This window comes from Lutzomyia longipalpis, chromosome 3 (assembly GCF_024334085.1).
Source record: "Lutzomyia longipalpis isolate SR_M1_2022 chromosome 3, ASM2433408v1".
NCBI lineage: Eukaryota > Metazoa > Arthropoda > Insecta > Diptera > Psychodidae > Lutzomyia > Lutzomyia longipalpis.
The window spans coordinates 8,121,067-8,140,291 of record NC_074709.1 but is presented as its reverse complement, the minus strand read 5'-3'; the positions used below and the strand labels follow the sequence as shown (position 1 = coordinate 8,140,291).

At 40.1% G+C, this 19,225-nt stretch overlaps 5 protein-coding genes across 6 annotated transcripts; 2 read left to right on the top strand and 3 right to left on the bottom strand.

The window, feature by feature from the left end:
• Positions 1–503: 503 nt before the first annotated feature.
• Positions 504–5,637, bottom strand: LOC129791876 (protein tumorous imaginal discs, mitochondrial-like). Of its 2 annotated transcripts, XM_055830482.1 has the most exons (4): positions 5,320–5,526; positions 4,415–5,225; positions 3,205–3,548; positions 504–809 (listed from the first exon to the last, which is right to left on the bottom strand). In XM_055830482.1, exons 1-4 carry the CDS (start codon positions 5,480–5,482, stop codon positions 589–591), a joined length of 1,539 nt encoding a protein of 512 aa, XP_055686457.1. In that variant the 5' UTR covers positions 5,483–5,526; the 3' UTR covers positions 504–588. The 2 variants fall into 2 exon arrangements, with proteins under 2 accessions (XP_055686457.1, XP_055686456.1); XM_055830481.1 differs by lacking the exon at positions 504–809 and having other exon boundaries at positions 2,821–3,548; positions 5,320–5,637.
• Positions 5,638–5,770: 133 nt separating this feature from the next.
• LOC129791862 (PIN2/TERF1-interacting telomerase inhibitor 1-like) lies at positions 5,771–7,784 on the top strand. The gene is made up of 2 exons (XM_055830457.1): positions 5,771–6,009; positions 6,071–7,784. Exons 1-2 carry the CDS (start codon positions 5,943–5,945, stop codon positions 7,741–7,743), a joined length of 1,740 nt encoding a protein of 579 aa, XP_055686432.1. The 5' UTR covers positions 5,771–5,942; the 3' UTR covers positions 7,744–7,784.
• A 752-nt stretch (positions 7,785–8,536) lies between these two features.
• LOC129792001 (ubiquitin-fold modifier-conjugating enzyme 1) lies at positions 8,537–11,124 on the top strand. Its single transcript, XM_055830712.1, has 4 exons — positions 8,537–8,761; positions 8,831–8,962; positions 9,027–9,194; positions 10,977–11,124. Exons 1-4 carry the CDS (start codon positions 8,639–8,641, stop codon positions 11,055–11,057), a joined length of 504 nt encoding a protein of 167 aa, XP_055686687.1. The 5' UTR covers positions 8,537–8,638; the 3' UTR covers positions 11,058–11,124.
• A 132-nt stretch (positions 11,125–11,256) lies between these two features.
• Positions 11,257–17,427, bottom strand: LOC129791893 (4-aminobutyrate aminotransferase, mitochondrial). Its single transcript, XM_055830508.1, has 4 exons — positions 17,110–17,427; positions 16,926–17,029; positions 15,334–15,505; positions 11,257–12,531 (listed from the first exon to the last, which is right to left on the bottom strand). Exons 1-4 carry the CDS (start codon positions 17,165–17,167, stop codon positions 11,396–11,398), a joined length of 1,470 nt encoding a protein of 489 aa, XP_055686483.1. The 5' UTR covers positions 17,168–17,427; the 3' UTR covers positions 11,257–11,395.
• A 105-nt stretch (positions 17,428–17,532) lies between these two features.
• Positions 17,533–19,102, bottom strand: LOC129791906 (islet cell autoantigen 1). Its single transcript, XM_055830525.1, has one exon. The coding sequence runs from the start codon at positions 18,977–18,979 to the stop codon at positions 17,606–17,608; it is 1,374 nt and encodes a 457-aa protein (XP_055686500.1). The 5' UTR covers positions 18,980–19,102; the 3' UTR covers positions 17,533–17,605.
• Between the last annotated feature and the right edge of the window lie 123 nt (positions 19,103–19,225).

Below are 19,225 nucleotides of genomic sequence, written 5' to 3'. Positions count from 1 at the left end.
CAAGATCAGCGTCTCACCAATATCTCATACTCTCGTGCTTTTGTGGAGTTTCCTCATAAACAAAGCTCTTAAGTGATTATGGGAGCCACTCATTAATTCAAACGGGCGTGATTAATGTTCTCTCGGGCGCGAGTCAATGCGAAGGCCACCCCACCAGCTATCCGTGTTGAGTTTGTGGAGGGAAAGATTCATTGAAAAGCATGTTGTGGTCAGCCTGACCGAATGCAAATGCAAATTAAATTTGCATTCTTTGGTCATTTCTTCACAAAAAGGACGAGAAAGGTGGAAGAAGTCACCCCAAATTGATGGTTTAAACGCAATCCTTTTGCCATGTCAAGGCCCTGCCGTGGGGTGGACACAAAAAGCTCGCGGAATTTATTAGTTTGAGGTGGGAATGAAGAGCTTTCAGCCCACACTTCAGTTGGACACTTCCCATGACCGCCTGATGGTCATGGACTAGCCGAAAAATTTTCCCCCCAAAAACAAAAAGAGAATCAATAAAATTTCCTTTTAAACATCCTTCCATTTTAATAATATTCTCTTCATATCAACTATAGCACGATGCGGAAAAATTTATCTTATTTCTCATTAAATTCTCCTCTTAGCAACGTCATCATCACCAGAAGATTCCGTCTCCTTCTTTGGCTGCTGTGCCTCCTCTTCCTTTGCTGCTTCCCTGAAAGGTTCCTTGCTACTGGAATCTGTTTCCTTTTCCGCCTCCTTCCCCGACGACTCCTTTGCTGCCTTTTCAAGCGCCTCCCGGACAATCTTTGTCAAATTCTGCGGCTCAGAGTACGCTTCTTTGGTTCCTGTAATGAGTAACGATTGCTTGTGGCTTCTTCTTTTTTTCTCCTCTTTTTCTCTCAACCATCCAACGTCGTATATCCTCATCGATCAGCCTACCGTGAAATTGTCACGACGCTTCTTCCGCACCAGCCCAACTCCCACCCACACACAGAAAACCTCAAGAAATAAAAAACCTTGACACCGCAGCAAGGTAGGAGAATTCTTGCGACACATCTTGCACCGAATTTTCTTCACGCAAAAAAATTTTGTTTTTGTCTTAAAGACCGGAAGTTTTGTGCAGAAGATTCACCCAAGGAATTTCACGCTCTATCGCCAAACAATGGGGGAAAATTGTGTGAGAGAAAAAAAATGCCAAGAAGAGCTGGAAGACGTCTTTTTTTTATTCTTTCAAAAAGATGAATCAAACACAGTGCGACAAATTTTTTTATTTATAATTTTTTTTCATTATTTTTCTAGAATTTTCGGCTACAGTCAGGTATTGATTAACGTCGCATGGGATATACTCTTTCCACTCATTATTATTAATGGGTGGAAAGAGTATATCCCATGCCACGTTAACCAATACCTGACTGTATTTAGCTGTGAAGAATTGATTCTATATTTTTATTTAAAAAGAGGCTTAAAAATTTATAAAGATTCTTCAATTTTTAATTAAATTTGTTAGAAAGAAAATTCGTAAAAAAAATAAATCGAAAAATCTCTTTCTTTCAAATTTAATCATAAAAATAAAGGAAAATTTCGGGGTATCCTTGAAAAGACATTAAAAAAAATATTTCTGTTGGCTGAATAGAGAATTTATCTTATATAGAATTATTTTTATAGCCTCTTTAACTTAGACTAAGCCTCGATTTGTGATAAAACGTCTGGATAAAACAGACAAAAAATCTTTTATGGACAATTAAGAGATAAAAAATACGTTTTCACGTAAAAAGATCTTTTAGAAATAAGAATTTCAATGTTTCTTGTTTAATGTTTTCAATGTTCAATGGATTCAATGTTTTTGTTTCAATGTTTTGTTTCATATCGGGCGTAAAAAGGTAAGCTTTTTCTATTTTAATAAAGGATTTTTAATCAATTTCAACGCGCCTAAACTTAAATGAAGAAAAAACGAAAAGAAAAAGAAGATAAAAAGACGTAAGGTCGAAAGATTTGAAGTTTATCAATTATATTACAATTTGAAACTCATTTCTTGCCTTTTATGATTCAATGTCTACTGAAATTTTCCCCAATATTGGCGATACAACGTGAAATTAAGATAAAACACCGTTAAAACCAAATTTCGCCTTTAATTTTCACTGATTTAATTCACAATCACAAATAACAATGATAAATTCTTAATTGAATTCTTCGTAGAGAAAAATTTATTAACGAACTTTTAATAAATCTAATAAAAAGGTTTTCTAAAAAAAAACTCCAAAAAAATGTTTCATCCTTGTTTCAAGACTGCCAGATTTCTCAAAATCAGTTACACGATTTATTTATGCAAAAAAAAATGTATCCGATTCAATTTTATCCCAAAATCGATTCGTTTTTACGATTTTAATAAATCTGGTATTGATCAAAAAAGGATTAACCCTTTCGCGTCCACGTGAAACATAAAAACATTCGCTCTTTTAATCACGATATTTATTTTTTTTATATGTTTTTAGAGGACATTTCTCAGTCAGAACGTCTTTTTTAGCCTCTATTGCGTGAATTTGATGAATTTATAGCTTGAAAATCATTAAATTCTTAAAAATTTGATAAAATAAAATGTTTCACGTTTGAGTCTACGTATGACCCAAAGAAAGCGAAAGGGTTAAAGATTTAACAAATGAAGATTCACTAAAATCCTACGGGAATTCCTAGGAAATTCCATGGAAAAATCACCATACTCCGAACGTTCCTTTATAAAAAAAAAATTCTTATGCTCTCAAATTCCAAAATAAATCAACAGAAATTCCAACAACAAAAAATTTGTCGCACAGTGTAAAATTACTTCCTTCCGAATAAAAAAAAACAATTTTCAAGTAATTTTTCTTTAAAAGCAACTTCCACAACAACATTTATTTCCTCATTGTTCAGGAAAATGGGGAAAATGGAACCCTAACTAATAATAGTAATTAAAGTAAAATCAACTAGAATTGGTAAAAGTTCCAGCTCTTCAAGCATTCTTCCTCGGGGCATTGCGAAATTCTTCGGGAATCTCATGCCTGTACGTTAGCTCATCGTTATGCGAGAGGTAGGCCAAGCCCCAGAGAAAGACGAGCACAAAGCCCGAAATGACGTAGAAACCCGGACCCATTTTCCTACTTCGCCACTCCTTTGTATCCCTAATATCGTGCGCCTCGTACTCTGGCTCATCTTTGGGCTTCTGCGTGACATTCTCCCATGCAAAATTGGACTGTTGCGACTTACCGTCTTTGCGGAAGGTCACCCCGAGAATTTGCCCGGGTGTATCCTCCTCCAGTTCGGCGTAGGCCTGAATGAGGGCCTTCTGCTCGCTGCTGAGCTTTGTGGGAATTTGAATTTTAACGTTGACATAGTGATGCCCATGCCCGTAGGAATTGACGCGCTTCATGCCCTTCCCGGAGAGGCAGATGCGCGTGTGTGACGACGTTCCGGGCATTATTTGGATTATTTGATCCTCATACACGCCCTGGATGCGAATTGTACCACCCAGAATTGCCTGTGACAGGGAAATTGAGGCATCTGTGTGGACATCAGCACCGTCGCGACGGAAGTAGTTGCTTTTTTCCACTCTGAGAAAGAGGAAGAAATGAGAGATTCGGTTAGCTTGATTAGGGTCCCCACATTCCAAAAAACGTTTGCGCCAAAAATAATTTTTTTCTGGTATCCGCCATTTTGAATAACCTCAAAATTTTGTTTTGCCTATATCTCAGCCCCTGTAATAGCTAAAAATCTGAAATTCTGATATGTTGTAGGGGCCATCAAGACCTTTCCAACGATACCTCATTTTCGAAAATCCGTCCAGCCGTTTAGTCAATATAGCCGCCTCAATTTTTCATCGAAAATCGACTATAACTCGAAAATGGCTTGACCGATTTTGATTAACCTGAGGTCAAATGAAAGCTCTCAACAAACCCTACAACTTTCTAGAACATTCGAAGTTTCAAAAGTGACCGCTAGGGGGCCAAAAATCAGAAACAAAATTTTCGATGAGATTTCGATGAATATCTCGAAAACGCCATTATCGATAGCCTACTATAACATCTATTTATAAAAAAAAATTTAAAAAAATTATGTCGGCCATTTTGAAAATATTGAGTTCCAACTTTGACATGTCATATCTTGGGTTCTACAAGTCCGATTTTGATCAACTCAAGCGCAAATGAAAGGTTTCTTTAAGACCTACAAATGTCTAGAACATTGCAACTTCGAGAAATGACCGCGAGTGGCGCTAAAGTCAAAATCGAAAGTTTTGAAAATTTCGAACTCGAATATTTCGAAAATGCCATTATCGATTTGCTTCAACTTTTGATATGTTATAATTGAGGTTAAGACCTTTCCAACGATAGCTCAAAATCGAAAATCTATGGAGCCGTTCTCGAGATGTGGCGTTTTAAAGATTTCTTTGGGGAAGAGAATTTCTTTGTGGAGAACTCACCTGAATGTGATGAAGAGCTCCTTATTGCCCACGTTCATCCGCACCGTTTGCCCATCCTCCACGCCAGCTGGTACGGGCACCGTGATGCGTCTCCTTTGCACCGTCTGCCCCTTTGCATCGCACTCCCCACACGGATACTTGATGTACTGCCGCGTGCCCTGACAGTAGCGACATGTGGAGCGCATGACAAAGGGTCCCGTTGAGATGGTTTCCATCCCCGTTCCGTTGCAGTACTGACAGCGTCCGGGCTTTGTTCCCGGCTCACATCGGGACCCCCTACACTTGGGGCACGTGTCCACCACATTAACTTCCAAGTCTTTACTGACCCCTCGTGCCGCCTGGGCGAAAGTCAGCTTCACAATGATCTCCTGCGCAGCCCCAAAGCCAAATTGGGACTCAGCAAAGTCATCATGTCCCGGCCGGAAGCCGCCCTCGCCGAAGATTTTGCGGAAGAGCTCCTCGGGGTCGATTGTGGAGCGGAATTGCCAGTGCTGCGAGAAACCCTGTGGCCCGTGAGCTGCTCCACCAGCACGTCCCATTTGCTCAGACGTCTGCCCGAATGTATCGTACTCCCGGCGCTTTGTCTCATCACTCAGCACCTCGTACGCCTCGGAGACTTCCTGGAACTTCTTGCTGGCATTCGGATCATCCTTATTTGTGTCTGGATGGTACTTTTTGGCCAGATCGTAGTATGCCTTTTTGATCTCCTTCGCCGTGGCACCCTTTGACACACCCAGAATGTCGTAGTAGTTCACTCGCAGTAGCTGACCAGTCGTGTGAATACCTCGACTTCCTGCTATGCTAGAATTTCCTGTTGAAAGGAAAATTATTCAGTGAATTTTTCCAGAAAAATCTCATGAAAACAAGAATGATGTAACCGGGATGAAATTACGAGATGAATTTACCTTTTGCTCCGTGTTTCCCCGCCAAGACACCCAATGTGGGGGCTCCATTCCGGTTGTGGCAAACAATACAGATACTTATCTCGCGCTTTTGTGCGGAGAAAAGGGAACGAAGGGGGCCAAATCGCGCAAAATTCGCATTTATACGGGAAATTGCACGGGCCATTGCGTTGATTTTGACAGCTCGCGCACAACGTGGTTGTCAAAATTGACAAAATTGACGGCGATGCGTTTGGCTGGGTCGGTAATGCAGGGCTATTTTATTACGCGCCTGATATTATAAACTTCTTAAGTTTTTTCTTACAAATTCTGCGTTTTTCCTTCATTTTACCCATTGAAATTAATGAATAATGAAACATTTAATTAATTAAAGAGAAAAAGAAAACAAATCAAAGCCAAAATAGAAAATTATTTCGGTATACAAATAAATTTTCTACGCGTATTTTTTGCGCAGCGTAATAAAGTTCTCAAAGTTCTTGACATTTCGGAAAACTTTCAAGCTCCTCGACAAATCTTCCAAAATATTAAGAAAATCTCGTGAAATCCTGGACAGATTTTCTTAAAATAAAGTCAAAAAAGTTCCTTATGATCCTGCCCACAAAGGACAATAAGAGAATCCTTGGAAAATGCTAGCAGAACCGGTAAAACCAACTTCTTATGTTCTTCAACCACGTGGGAAGCCCCTGTATGAAGGTAAGAAATTCTCCCGGATGGACTTCCCTGGCCACGGAATAATTAATTTTTCATCTTCCAGATGAGAGCAATGCAAATAGCTTCGGGATGCGAATGCTGACAAAGATGGGGTGGAACAAGGACAAGGGTTTAGGGGCAAAGGAAGATGGTTCGAAGGATTTTATAAGGATTCGCTACAAAAACTCCTCCACGGGGATGGGTTTCCAGGATAGGGACACACAGTGGACAGAGCATGAGGAGAAATTCACAAAACTCCTGGGAAATCTTGGCACGGAGGAGGAAGATGAAGGAGAGGAGCGGAAATGTGAATCCTTGGAGGAGAAATCAAAGAAATCTCGTGCCAGGGTGCACTACCGGAAGTTCACACGTGGGAAGGATCTATCGCAGTACAGTGAGAAGGATTTGGCAAATATTTTTGGGAGGAAAAGCCTGAAAGTTGAGGAACAGCCGGCAGGAGATCCCGAAGTAGATGAAGCAGGAATGAGTAGCTCATTTGGCGTTCAAACATCAACATCCCGTCTCTCCAGCGCTGACTATTTCCGGCAGAAAATGATGTCTTCTAGTCAGGAAGGGGATGAAGGAACTGAAGAGTTAGAAATTGGTGAGAAAACTGGTAAATTGAAGAAGAAAAAACGAGAAAAAGAAGCAGCAGAGAAGACAGATGAAGTCAATAAAGGTTCTGCTAAAAAGAAACGAAAAAAGGTTATAGAAGATGAGGATCCTAGTAAGGTTCCTGAAGAAGAAATTGTTCAGGAAGTTGAAGAAGAATCTTCAGAAAAAATTTCTGAGAAGAAAAAACAAAAGAAGAAGAAGCAAAAGAAGAACAAACAGGAAGTAGCAGAAACTTCTAAAAATCTTCATGAAGATTTGGAAACTCCTCAAACTATTCAAGAAGCTTTAGAACCTTCCGGGAGTCAAGAAGAAATTTCAACACAGCCTGAAGATGGAAAAGAAGAAGAAACAGAAGCTACGGAAACTAAAAAGTCCAAAAAGAAACGGAAAAACAAGAATCCGGAAAACAAGGAAGCATCCGAAGTAGTTCAGGAAGCAGAAAATATTGAAGAATTCCCAGAAATTAACTCTGAATCCCTTCCTGCTGAAGAAAAACAAAAATCCAAAAGAAAAAGAGATAAAATGAAGATAAAAGAAGATTCAGGAAGTTCCCAAATAGATGATGAAACTTCTGAGCAATCATGGAAGAAAAGAAAACTCCAGGAAGTCCCGAAAAGCGAAAGTAATGAAGAAGAAATAATTATTATTAATGAAGAAGCTTCCGGAAGTGAAGATGCAAGCCAAGAGCTAAAGAAAAAGAAGAAAAGAAATAAGAAAGTGACACAGGAAGCTTCCCAAAACATTTCCGGAGAAGGATCTTCACAAGAAAATGCAGAAATCCCAAAAGAAGACAAGAAAAAGAAGAAAACTCCCAAGGAGGAAGAATGTGAAGATAAACCTTCAATTGCTGCTCCGGAAGTCAAGGAAGGACCTCAAGAACTTTGTCCGGAAGTCCAGGAAACCCTAGCGGGGTACACATCCGGTGAAGGAGTGAAGTTTAAGATTAACCTGAGGCAAAGTGACATCTTCCTCAATCTCGATCTGAAGCAGATGAAGGGAAGCAACGGACACTGTTTCATTGGATACGGTTTGAGTGAGAAAATTGACCTGGATGTCATTGAATTCTATCAAGATACAAAGCCTGCACTCCCGGAAGTTTCCAAAGTGGAAAATGATTTGTAAAAATGTATAAATCTATATAATAAAGAAAGGTCTCTCTAAAATATTGTGTCTGTTCATCTATGCATTTCTACACCGTTGGTCCGATCGTGATGAAATTTGGTACAGAGACTCCTGATACCAGGCGGTTTTTACCAACGACATTCATTTTCCCCCCAGGGCCCCCCTTCATAGCGCCCCCATATAAAATTCATGCTTTTTTGACTACTTTTTGAAATTGGCGCCATTTTCGGTACTATTTCCTCAAGACAAAATGAGATGGATGCATTTTCCTGCTATCCGTCTCTCTCACACTTTCACTCTTTTACTGTTTTCTCGCGTTTTCCGCCGATTTTTCCGGCCGGAAGTAAGTTTTTGCAACCAGGAAGCGACGCCGCGTCGAATGGCATCATTGTTTGAAAAGTTCGCGAAAATGCATTTCCGCGAAATGAGAGTCGTGTAAAATCCCCAACCGTCAAAATTTCCGCGGTCCCCAAATTCCGCACGGAGGAGCTCCCCGAGGGTCCCGGAACACCCGTAAGTGCCCCAGGAGCCCAAAAAATGCATTCTATGCCCACAAATTTGGGAAAAAACACGGAAATCACGAATTTTGTCGAAATTCTGTCGAAAAGTTCGTTTAGTTCAAATTTTATTATTTTGTCTTCAGTCGATAATGCAGAGCATTTTTCGGAATTTTCAGAAAAGATTTTCGGATCAAAATACAGTGGGACCCCAGTACAACGACCACTTGGTTGAGCTACTCTCGCGCATTGAAAATACATAATGAGTGTGAAGAGTACATCCGAGTGGTCGTTGTACTGGGATCCCACTGTATTGCCGTGCTGGCTGTGCTGGAAGTCTTGAGATTTTGCTCTTGATTTAGGAAAAACGTGTTTAATTCTCATAAATTTGCAAAGAAATGGTTGATGAGAGTACGAGAAAAACTCTAGCAAGTATCCCTCTACTCCAGACCCGAGCAGGACCGCGTGACAAGGAATTATGGGTTAAGAGGCTCAAGGAGGAATATCAGAGTCTGATAAAAGTTGGCAGATTTTGTTCGATTTTCCCGTCCAAAATTCAAATTTTCACATTTTTATTCATTTTTTTGCAGTATGTGTCGAATAACAAGGAAGCAGACCTGGATTGGTTCCGTCTAGAATCCAATAAGGAAGGAACAAAGTGGTTCGGGAAGTGCTGGTACATTCACAATCTCCTAAAATACGAATTTGACGTTGAGTTTGATGTGAGATTTCCCCGAATTTCCCCTAAAAATGATCCTCAAACACTTAAGGATGATTCCCTTGCAGATTCCCATCACGTACCCAGCCACAGCACCGGAAATTGCTCTCCCGGAACTGGATGGGAAGACGGCAAAAATGTACCGTGGAGGGAAGATTTGCCTAACTGATCATTTCAAACCACTCTGGGCAAGGAATGTTCCCAAATTCGGCATCGCCCACGCCATGTCGCTCGGGGTTTGTGAATTATTCACCATTTTCCTGGGATTTTTATTAATTAGTTGGTATACCACAATCGTGGCCAACACCATGCAGTGTAATCGTCGGAAAAACTGACCACCTCAGATCGGACTCAAACTTGATATGAGCACTAAACTCTAAACTTTGCCTTATATCTCAAAAAACGGTAAGAGATAAAGACTTCGGGTTTGAAGTTTTTCTATAGAAATGTTGGTGTAAAATTTCATTTTTTCGCATTTTCATAATCCAAGATGGCCGCCGTCCGCCATTTTGAACTACCATCAACCACTTCCCTTACAGCTAGAGGTCTGAAATTTTAGTATGTTGTAGAGCTCAGTGAGACGTTTTCATCGATAATTCTACTACTACTAATATGGAGGGGTTTGGAGGCGCTCAACAACTTGGGCTATATGCGCCATCGATAATTCATACTTGAAAATCGGTCAAGCCGTTTAGCAAATATGGCAGTCTAAAGCAAAAAGTGTTTTTACGATATAATTCGAGAACGGCTTCACCGATTTTGCCCATCATGGTATCAAATGAAAGGTTTCAAGAAGCCCTACAACTGTCTAGTACATTTCAAGTTCTAAAAATGTCCGCAAGAGGCGGTTAAATCAAAAACAAAGATTGCCTAACTTCAAGGGGCAATATCTCCGAACATCTAGGCCCGTATTATGTAACTCTCCGAGTGCTGGGAGGCCCATAAGAACTGTACAGCCACATAGCACTCGGAGAGTTACATAATACGGGCCCTGGTAAAAGATATTGAGTCAGACTACAACATATCAAAATTTAAAGGAAATCTAGCTTTTTTCGCTCCAGCTGTCATCACGAAAGATTAAATAATTAAATAACCGGATAAACAAAGCTCTGAATCAGACGACGCAATGGGTGATGAAAATTTGATGAAAAAGATTTTGGATCAGCTTCAACGGACCGCCGAGCGCACTGACCGTAATGTGTATGCCTGATTGAGTTATTTGGAGCCCCCGCCCAACCCTCATTTCCCAATACGGTCCTTGGGAATGCTTAGGAGAGCCCTTGATGATTGGGAAACCCAGGAAGAGAAAGCAAGAATGATCCGTGAATTGACCGCAATTATTGCTAGTGACAACTGGCTTTTTTTTTAAAGGAAATCTATAACAGGGCCCGTATTATGTAACTCTCCGAGTGCTATGTGGCTGTACAGTTCTTATGGGCCTCCCAGCACTCGGAGAGTTACATAATATGTGCCCAGCCCGAAAATGAAGAAAATCTACGTCGCGGTTTAGAAGATATAGCCATTTGAAAAGTTCTTGAAAATTTCTAAAGTTCAAAAAGCCATATCTCTTGAACGGCTTGTCCGATTTTGCTCAACTTGGTATTAAATTAAAGGTTTTGCAATTCTATACAACTTTCTAAAATATCAGAAACCTCTAGAACGATTTCTTCAGGACGAAAAATGTCAAAAACTGTTTTGGTGAAACAAAAATCTGCCATTTTGTGTTCTGAAAGTGACCTTGAAAAGTATCAAAATTTATCTCACATCAGATTATAGCTTGTTTCAAGACCTTTCCAAAACTAGTCAAGAAATTTCTGTAGGTCTTATAGAACTTGAGATATGACCATTTTTATGCATCAAATTGCTGAATTTCAGAAAAAAAATCAACTTTGCCTACTAATTCAGCTCACAAATTAAATTACAACGCATAGACTGACCCACTCGCGTTGTGGTATACCAATTCTTATAACTGAACGCGTTATGATTGACTTTTCCCCCTATTTTCCTCACCTTTTCAGCTGGCGCCGTGGCTTGCTGTTGAGATTCCGGACTTAATTGAGAAAGGCATTGTAAAGCACAAGGATAGCGATGATAAATAATTCCTGGACAACTAAAGAAGTATTTTTTTTTCATTCTGTTTTTATAAATAAAATCATTGATAAGGAATTCACAAATTTACTCATGATTTAGCCCCCCGCAATGTACATAATTCTGTGCGATAATCATTGATTGTTTGCAGTTCCCATGACCTTGCTCCAAATTTCTGAATGGAATGGTAGCTTCCGGAATAAAATGAAATTTTTACTCTCAAAAATGTCTTTTATTGTCTCCTGCATAGACATTTGTGTGCAATAAAATGCAGCTGAGACGGCGCATCTCAGATGCTGGTGGAAGACGCTAAAACAGCTAAACGAAAACAATTTTGGAAGACAAGAATTTACTTCACTTCCTTCATGACAGCACGGAAGTTATCCAGGAAAATGTTGGCGTGCTTCTCTTCGAACACAAGGGCAGGTCTGAAGCGAATGGACAAATCCCCGCAGCCACCTGTTATTATTCCCCTCTGCTTCAGCTTGTGCAAAACATCATCCCGGAGCTTTGTGTTGCGACAATTAATGGCCAGGAAGGTGCCTCTGCCGCGGCAGGAATCCAAGAGATTCGGGAATTCCCCCTCAATCTCCATCAAGCCATTCTTCAGGTGATTCCCCACACGCTGCACCTGCTGCAGTAGCCCATCGCGCTTGATGACCTTGTTTATCTGCTCCAGGATGAGAACCTTCCCTGGATCACCCATCCACGTATTAAACACCCTGTACGCCTGCGGTGGGGTCATATGTGGCCCATGGAAAAAGCCCCCAAGTTGCATTTTCTTACTGAACGTCACAACATCCGGTGGTGTGGGCAGATTGAAATGCTCATGGCACCACATCTTCCCCGTTGGACCACCTCCCGTTTGAACCTCATCAATGAGCAATGCTGCCCCATTGGCTTTTGCAATCTTCTGCAATCCTTGGAAAAATTCCGGTGATGCCTCATTGTCACCCCCTTCACTCTGAATGGGTTCCACAACAATTCCCGCCACGGGGTTCCCCTTCTTTGCCCATTGCCCAATTAAATCCTCCACCATGGCCAGGCACTTCTCATCCTCCTTCTTATTCTCCCTCACATAGTCCTTCAGGGGATACCGATATGCCGGAAAGGCCGCCATTGGCCAATCAAATGATGGAACATCAATCTTGTGGATGTACTTGGAATGCGTCGTGGACAGAACGCCCAGGGTGCGTCCATGGAAAGCTCCTTGGAAGGATAAAATGCTGAGATTTGGTGAACCCGGAGCCTTATTTATCATGCACGATTCCATTTCTTGCTTCGTAAAGTCCACATCCTCACCCCTCTGGGTCTTCCTGTACCAAATAAAGATTGCCTTGTAGGCGTTCTCATTGGAGCACGATCCGCACATCATTGTCGTGACGTGCGTTGCACCCGGTGGGGCAATGGACATTAAAGCTGATTGCAATTTCTGCGGCCAATCTTCAGCTGGAAAAACACCCAGAGCTGGGCGATTTATCAAGCCTGGAAGCATCAATAAGAGGCTACATAAATTGTCTTGATGATTGTGGGTCAAACTCTACATATTTGCATCCCATTGCATGCTCTTTAGCAAGCAGATAACATGAAAGAATTGCAAAAATTATAGCTAATCGAGTTAATCACTGTAAAATAGGACGCTAAAGATGGCGATTGTAACGGAAAAATTTGAATGAGAATCCGTTTTAATCGTTAACTAACGCCATATTTGTGTAAAAATATTTCAATTTTAGTTCTAAATCTAACAAATTTAAGAATTTGTGTAGAATACTTAAAAGAAAATGCAAGATGGCGGCTTTTTATATTCAAAAATAGAATAATTTCTATAAAACAAAAAATAAATAAAATTATCTTGTAGATGAGATTTTCTTTAAAACTCTTTTTTTCTCTGTTATAAAAAATATTGTTTCATTTTTATCAGTATAGCAGTAAGATATTTTTGGATTAACCCTTTCCGGAACACACCTAAACCACAGAGCTGATTTTGGAAATTTTTAACTCATTATGCCTAATTTAAAACTCGAAAAAAAGTTAACTTTTGCGGCGTAAGGATAATTAACCCTTTCGCGTTTTTTTTGGGTAATACGTACGTGATCCAAACGTGAAAGATACTATTTTCCCAAATTTTTAGGAATAAAATAATTTTTCATGTTAGAATTATATCAAATTCACGCAACAGAGGCCAAAAACGTCGTTCTGATTGAGAAACGTCCTCTAAAAGCATCCACAGAATGAATATCGTGATAAAGAGCCCATGTTTACAATATTTCAGTATTTTACGTGGACGCGTAAAATATGACTGCAATAAGAATTAGAACATCTGCAAGATCCGCAACGGACTTATTGATTTACTTTTTATATAAAAAATGTGCCCATTTTTTTTTAACTTTCCTGAATAAATTGCAAATTATCTGACCTTTGGCGGTATTCTAAGATAAATATAAAGATCAAAATAAAGAAAAAAACCAAGATTTGGTATTCTACTTTAAAATTCCAAGAAATTTTCAGGATAATCTTGGAAATTCAAAATATTTCAAGATTTGGTATTCTAAGATAGAGATTTACGGTCGAACCATAACCTAAAAATCTTGTTTCTTCATACAACTTCCAAGACTTTTAGTATTCTGAGATACGAATCAAAATCAAAATAAAGATTTACAAAATGAGTTGTCAAAAGAGACTTGGATAAAAATATTCCAAGATTCTGTATTCTACGATAGAGATTTACGGTCTTATTATAGCGTAAAATGTCTTGGATTTATGTGAAATTCCAAGACGGTTTTGAGGTCCTTTGAAAAATTGGTTTTTAAATGAGGTAAAGGCAATGCAAATTCAGTATGGGAGATATGAAAACTCTTGTACAAATATGGGATGCAGATGCAAAATGACGGGTTTTTGCCGGAATTGTGTTCACTCCATCTTGCTAATGATAGAGTGACCTCCGGGATGTACCAGGATTGTCAAATCTTGGACAAATACGGGATGTTGGTGCAAATTTTTTTGTTTTTCACTGGAATTGTGGTCACTTCTCCTTTGTAATGGTGGAGTGACCTCCGGATTGGGGATCTCATCCCCGGATTGTCACATCCTGGACAATCCTGGGATGCTGGTGCAAAAATGTTTGTTTTTTGCCGGAATTATGGTCACTTCTCCTTTGTAATGATAAAGTGACCTCCAGATTGGGGATCTCATCCCAGGATTGTCACATCCTGGACATTCCTGGGATGCTGGTGCAAAATTGTGGGTTTTTCGACGGATTTATGGTCACTTCCTATTAGTAATGTTGGAGTGACCACTACTCTGGCGAAAAAACCACAATTTTGCACCAGCATTCCCTAATTGTCCAGGGCTTGATAGTTCTGGGATGAAATCCCTAGTCCGGAGGTCACTTTATCATTACCAATGAGAAGTGACCACAATTCCGGCGAAAAACAAACATTTTTGCACCAGCATCCCAGGATTGTCCAGGATGTGACAATCCGGGGATGAGATGCCTAATCCGGAGATCACTTTATCATTACCAATGAGAAATGACCACTAATCCTGGAAAAAAATTAAAAAATTGCCCCAGAATCCCAGGATTGTCTAGGATATGACAATCCTGGGATGAGATCCTTAATCCGGAGGTCACTCCATCAATAGCAAGGAGAAGTGACCACGATACCTAAGAAAAATTCAAAATTTTGCAGTAGCATACCCCCCCCCCACCCAGTTACCGCCAAATTATCATAATCTGGAGGCAGAAAGCACCTCTCCGACAATATTCATTCCATTCCCGGAGCAATAATGCCTGGGAATAATAGCCGAGATTATACAATCAGGGCTCCTGGATGTAATGGCAATAGGGAAGAAATTCCCATGAAGTGTTTAAATTTCGTTCAATTGTCATCCGAGAGCGAACGAGAAAGCGCAATAGAACAAATTAATGCGTTAGAAAGAGATATCGCTAAAGTTTTCTTGGCGCGAAGCTGAAACCAAGAAACTGACAAGTAGGATAACGCAAATTTTGATTTTACTTTCCTGGATAATTCGTCGTAAAGTAGAATACCGACAGTCTTGGTCTTTATTTTGATTTTTATCTTGATCTTGAAAGGCGTCTCTATCCTAGAATACCACCCCTTCTTTTATTAAACCTTAAAAGAAAATTCGTAGAGAAAAATTTATTGGCAACCAATTAAGTAAATAAAAGAGCTCTCAAAAACATGCGAAAGTTGAATCAATTGTTGGATTTAAAATGAATGTGTATCAAAAGGCAATGGCAATAAAAATAAATTCCTTATCACTCACTCTTGAGATTGTGTTCATTGTTGAAGACACTGAGAAGATCCGGATGGTTGTATCCCAGTGGTACTGAAGAGATTTGTGTGAAGACATCCAAAAGAATATTATCATCAGCATCCACCAAATAGTTCCTGTATGATTTGTCATAGTTTGCAAACAACTGAACGGAACCCGCGTTCTGCAAAAAAAAAAGAAGTGAAGATTTATTTCGAGATTCACGTGCCCCCGTGGGGAGTTTTTCGCATTTGTCTTTATCTTATCGCACACCCAAAATGATGAACTTTATTATTAGATTACTCCCACACAATTTCTCGCAAAAAAAAATATCTAAATAATCTTGCAAACTGCGCGCACCAATAGACAAAAAAAAACGTCCGGACAGTCATGGGATGTGTTTTGGGGCAGAGTCGCGTTTTACGCACAACTTTCAGGCCTCCGAGTTAAATGGTATCAATTTAAATCAATTGGATGATTATTGTCTGACCGAGAGAGGGGACATTGTTGGTTTGGAAGAAGGTGAAGATTTATAGTTTTTCTCTTTAAGTATAAAAATCAAATAAACCTCAATTTTGAATTTTTAATGTTTCAGATTTTACCAAAACGAAATGTTTTTGCCATTCTTTGTAATTTGGATTTGGCAATAGATGTCAGCACAATAGACATTTAGTGGCAAAAAGAGAGTAAAAAACAATCTACTGTTTTTTTATTTTGATTAAAACTATTAAAACTTGTTTATAAATAAAACTACTGTGTAACGGAGTAAATATAAAATGTTTTATTAGCTTGAAATTAATTGGTCTTTTTACGGAATTTTATTTACTTTAATCACTTTAATCGACAAACTATGTCAGACTTCCTTTAGTTTCGACGTGATGAGTTTATTTAAATGTTTTATATATTTTTTGTAATTAAACTAACAAAAAAAAAAGAATCAAATTTATAGATCTTGAATTGATGGCTTTGAGATTTTATTAAAAACACATCAAAAGAGCAAATAAAAGAGAAATAAAACGTTGTTTTAGTTTAATCCAGCAACGTTTTGATTAATTTGTTTCAGGATACGCAGAGAAATGTGGCAGACAATTAAAATCTTAATTCTTTTTAGCCGCATTCATGAAATTTAGAGAAATTCGTTAAAAAATCTTCCTCTTTGAGCTCAAAAGAATTCTTTTTAGCGGTTTATTTAATTTTTTTTAAGTAGAATTGTCTTTTTAATGGCTGGAAAATATTCAAGATGTATTGAGAAATAAATTCCAACGTATTATCAAAAACATTAATCACATAAGACCTCAGTGTCACGAAAGGGTTAATAAAAATGTTAATCACTAAAAAAACGTTTTCAAAAGCTTAGATTTTAAGTTTTCATTTTTACCGGTATTTTTAAAGGGACAAAATCAAGCAAAAATCGAGTAATTTTCCTTCCGAGTTATTTTAATTAATTTTTTAATGAAATAAATTCAATTTTAATCGTCCTAAATATTTAATTTAACCATCAAGTAGCCAAAGAACAAAATATTTTCAAAACAATGGATTCAGAATTAATTTTATGTAAAAGATTAATGATTTTATTGGATTTTTCAGGTGCTTTATCCACTCACCTGGAGCACATTGAGTTGCCTGAGCAATTCCTTGGACTTTGGTCCAGGAACTGATGTCCTGACAACGGGTCCTGTTGGCTCTTTTGACGTTGAAAATTTCCTCACTGCAAGGAAAAGCATGAAAATTATTTTCCTTCCTCACACACGGAAAAACTTTGATTGGAATGATTGGAATGCAACTCACAATCCCTGAAGATGAGCCTTGCAGCAGGATGTGGGTTGCGGATTATTGATTTGTACATTTTGTGACGTCTTTTAGTCCTTTTTGAATAATTAAAAAGAGAAAATTTTGATTTCCACACAAATTGGAGCTTTGGCTGCGACTGTCTACTGCGATCAACTGCCACTTGGATTGTGGAGACAATCGAGGCAGCTCGATAATTGCCTCGCAGCTGGCCCCTTCAGCTCCTGCCCTCAATAATATTTGCCCAAAAACAAGCTCCGAATCTCCACCAAGCACAACGGAACTCTCAATGCGACTGAATGGCTGCTCTTGAATTGTGTGATGATAATGCCACCACCGCCCGGAATAATGGGAGGTGGGGACAGAACGGGGCGCCAGCGTCTGCGCAATTCTCAATGCCCGAGGCGTGAAAGTGCGCGAATGTCGTGTCTGGAAATTTTGGTATATTTTATTGTATGTCACAAAAAGGAATTAAAATTACAGCGAGAAAGGGGAATTAAGCTGCATGACTGTTGGATCCACCATCAATTTGCTTGGCCAGCATGTCAGGATTGGCGAAAGGATCGAGTTCGGCGAATAAATCGAACCACGCACTCTTCCCAGCTGGCTTTGTATCCCGCGGCTTGGAGCTCGCGGAAGGCATTGTGGCATCCTGTGTGGGTGCTAGGGGTGCTCGGGAGCGGCTGAAGAGCTCAAGGATCGCTGAGGTCTTCGTGGGGACCACGGGATCGGCATCCGCGGTGGCTTCTGCTGGTGGTGTGTCGACGACACTGAGCGCTGAGAGATTGTCAAGAAGCTGAGACGGCATAAATGAAGGCGGTGCTGTGTTGGAGACAAAATCCCCAAAATCCATTGAGAGCCCCAGGAGATCATCAGTATCCGTTGCACTGGCTCCATTGTCCCCAAGTCCATCAATCAAGAGTTGGGTATTCTCACCCAGAGGAACGTTCCCATCTCCCCCCGTGGCTACTTTTGCATCATTGCCATCCTCTGCTTGGAGGATTTTCTCATCTTTGTAGTCCTCCTGGAAGAACAACATTCGATCCTTATCCGGGTGCTTTCCCCCTTCTTCTTCTTCTTCCACAGAAACCACCTCCTGGGGCTCCTCCTTTGCAGCCTGAGTGAGCTCCTTGAGGATGTTGAAGGTGTAATGGGGCTCACTGTCGAGAATCTTGGCAGCTGCTCGAAATGTTTCCGTTGTCTTCGTGGCAAAGTGAATGAGACTCGATTGATAAGCCACGAGGGCGTGAGAGAACATATTGCACCTTGCAGCTGCCAAGAGATCAATCTTCTGCAAACAATCCAGTGTGAGTCGATCGAATTTTTGCTTAGAAATCCTCACGTGACTCTGAGCACGACGAAACTTCTCCAAACCCTTCCCACTGTCGGGATCCAGCTGAGCACTTGCTGACTTCATCCAGCTCAATGCAGCTCGATACTCTGTCCGCTCTTTCTCCATCACGGCTATGGTAACGTGGGTGTCGGCAATAGCACGCTCCCGGAAGGTCTCAACTTCATGATGGAGACGCACAAGGGGCGACCGGATGGCCATCCGTTGCTGCCCACAGTACGAGATGGCTTTTCCCGCACTAATCATCACCTTACTGGACGTGGCACTTAGCTTCCCATTCTCCTTGAGGAACTTCCCCAGGGCATTCTCCTCCTGCGCCAGGATGCACATCCGCTCCTGGTACAGATCAATAACTCTATACAGATGGGTACAACTGTCGGCGATACTCTTAAACAGGTCGATCTTTGTGTCCAATTCCTGGTCACTCGACACCACACACTCATCCTCCTTCCCGCCCAATTTTCTCTGAACAGTCTTCTTCGTCACCCAGTACTGGTGCTGCATCTCGGACTTCAGCATCCCACACCAAAATGAGCAATTTTCTTGTGAAAAAAATAAATTTTTCAAAAGCAATGTGGAAAATTCTTATCTTCCCTTTTTCCACCTTTTTTCACACTCTCTTTGACACTTTTCCAGCACACCTTGTGCGCAAACTCCAGCCATGGTCTCACTGGCACTCATCACACTGCCCCGGGAAAGAAGAATTTCCACAATTTCCCACAATTTTCTCACCAATAAAATATTTTTCTTAATTTTTTTAAAAAA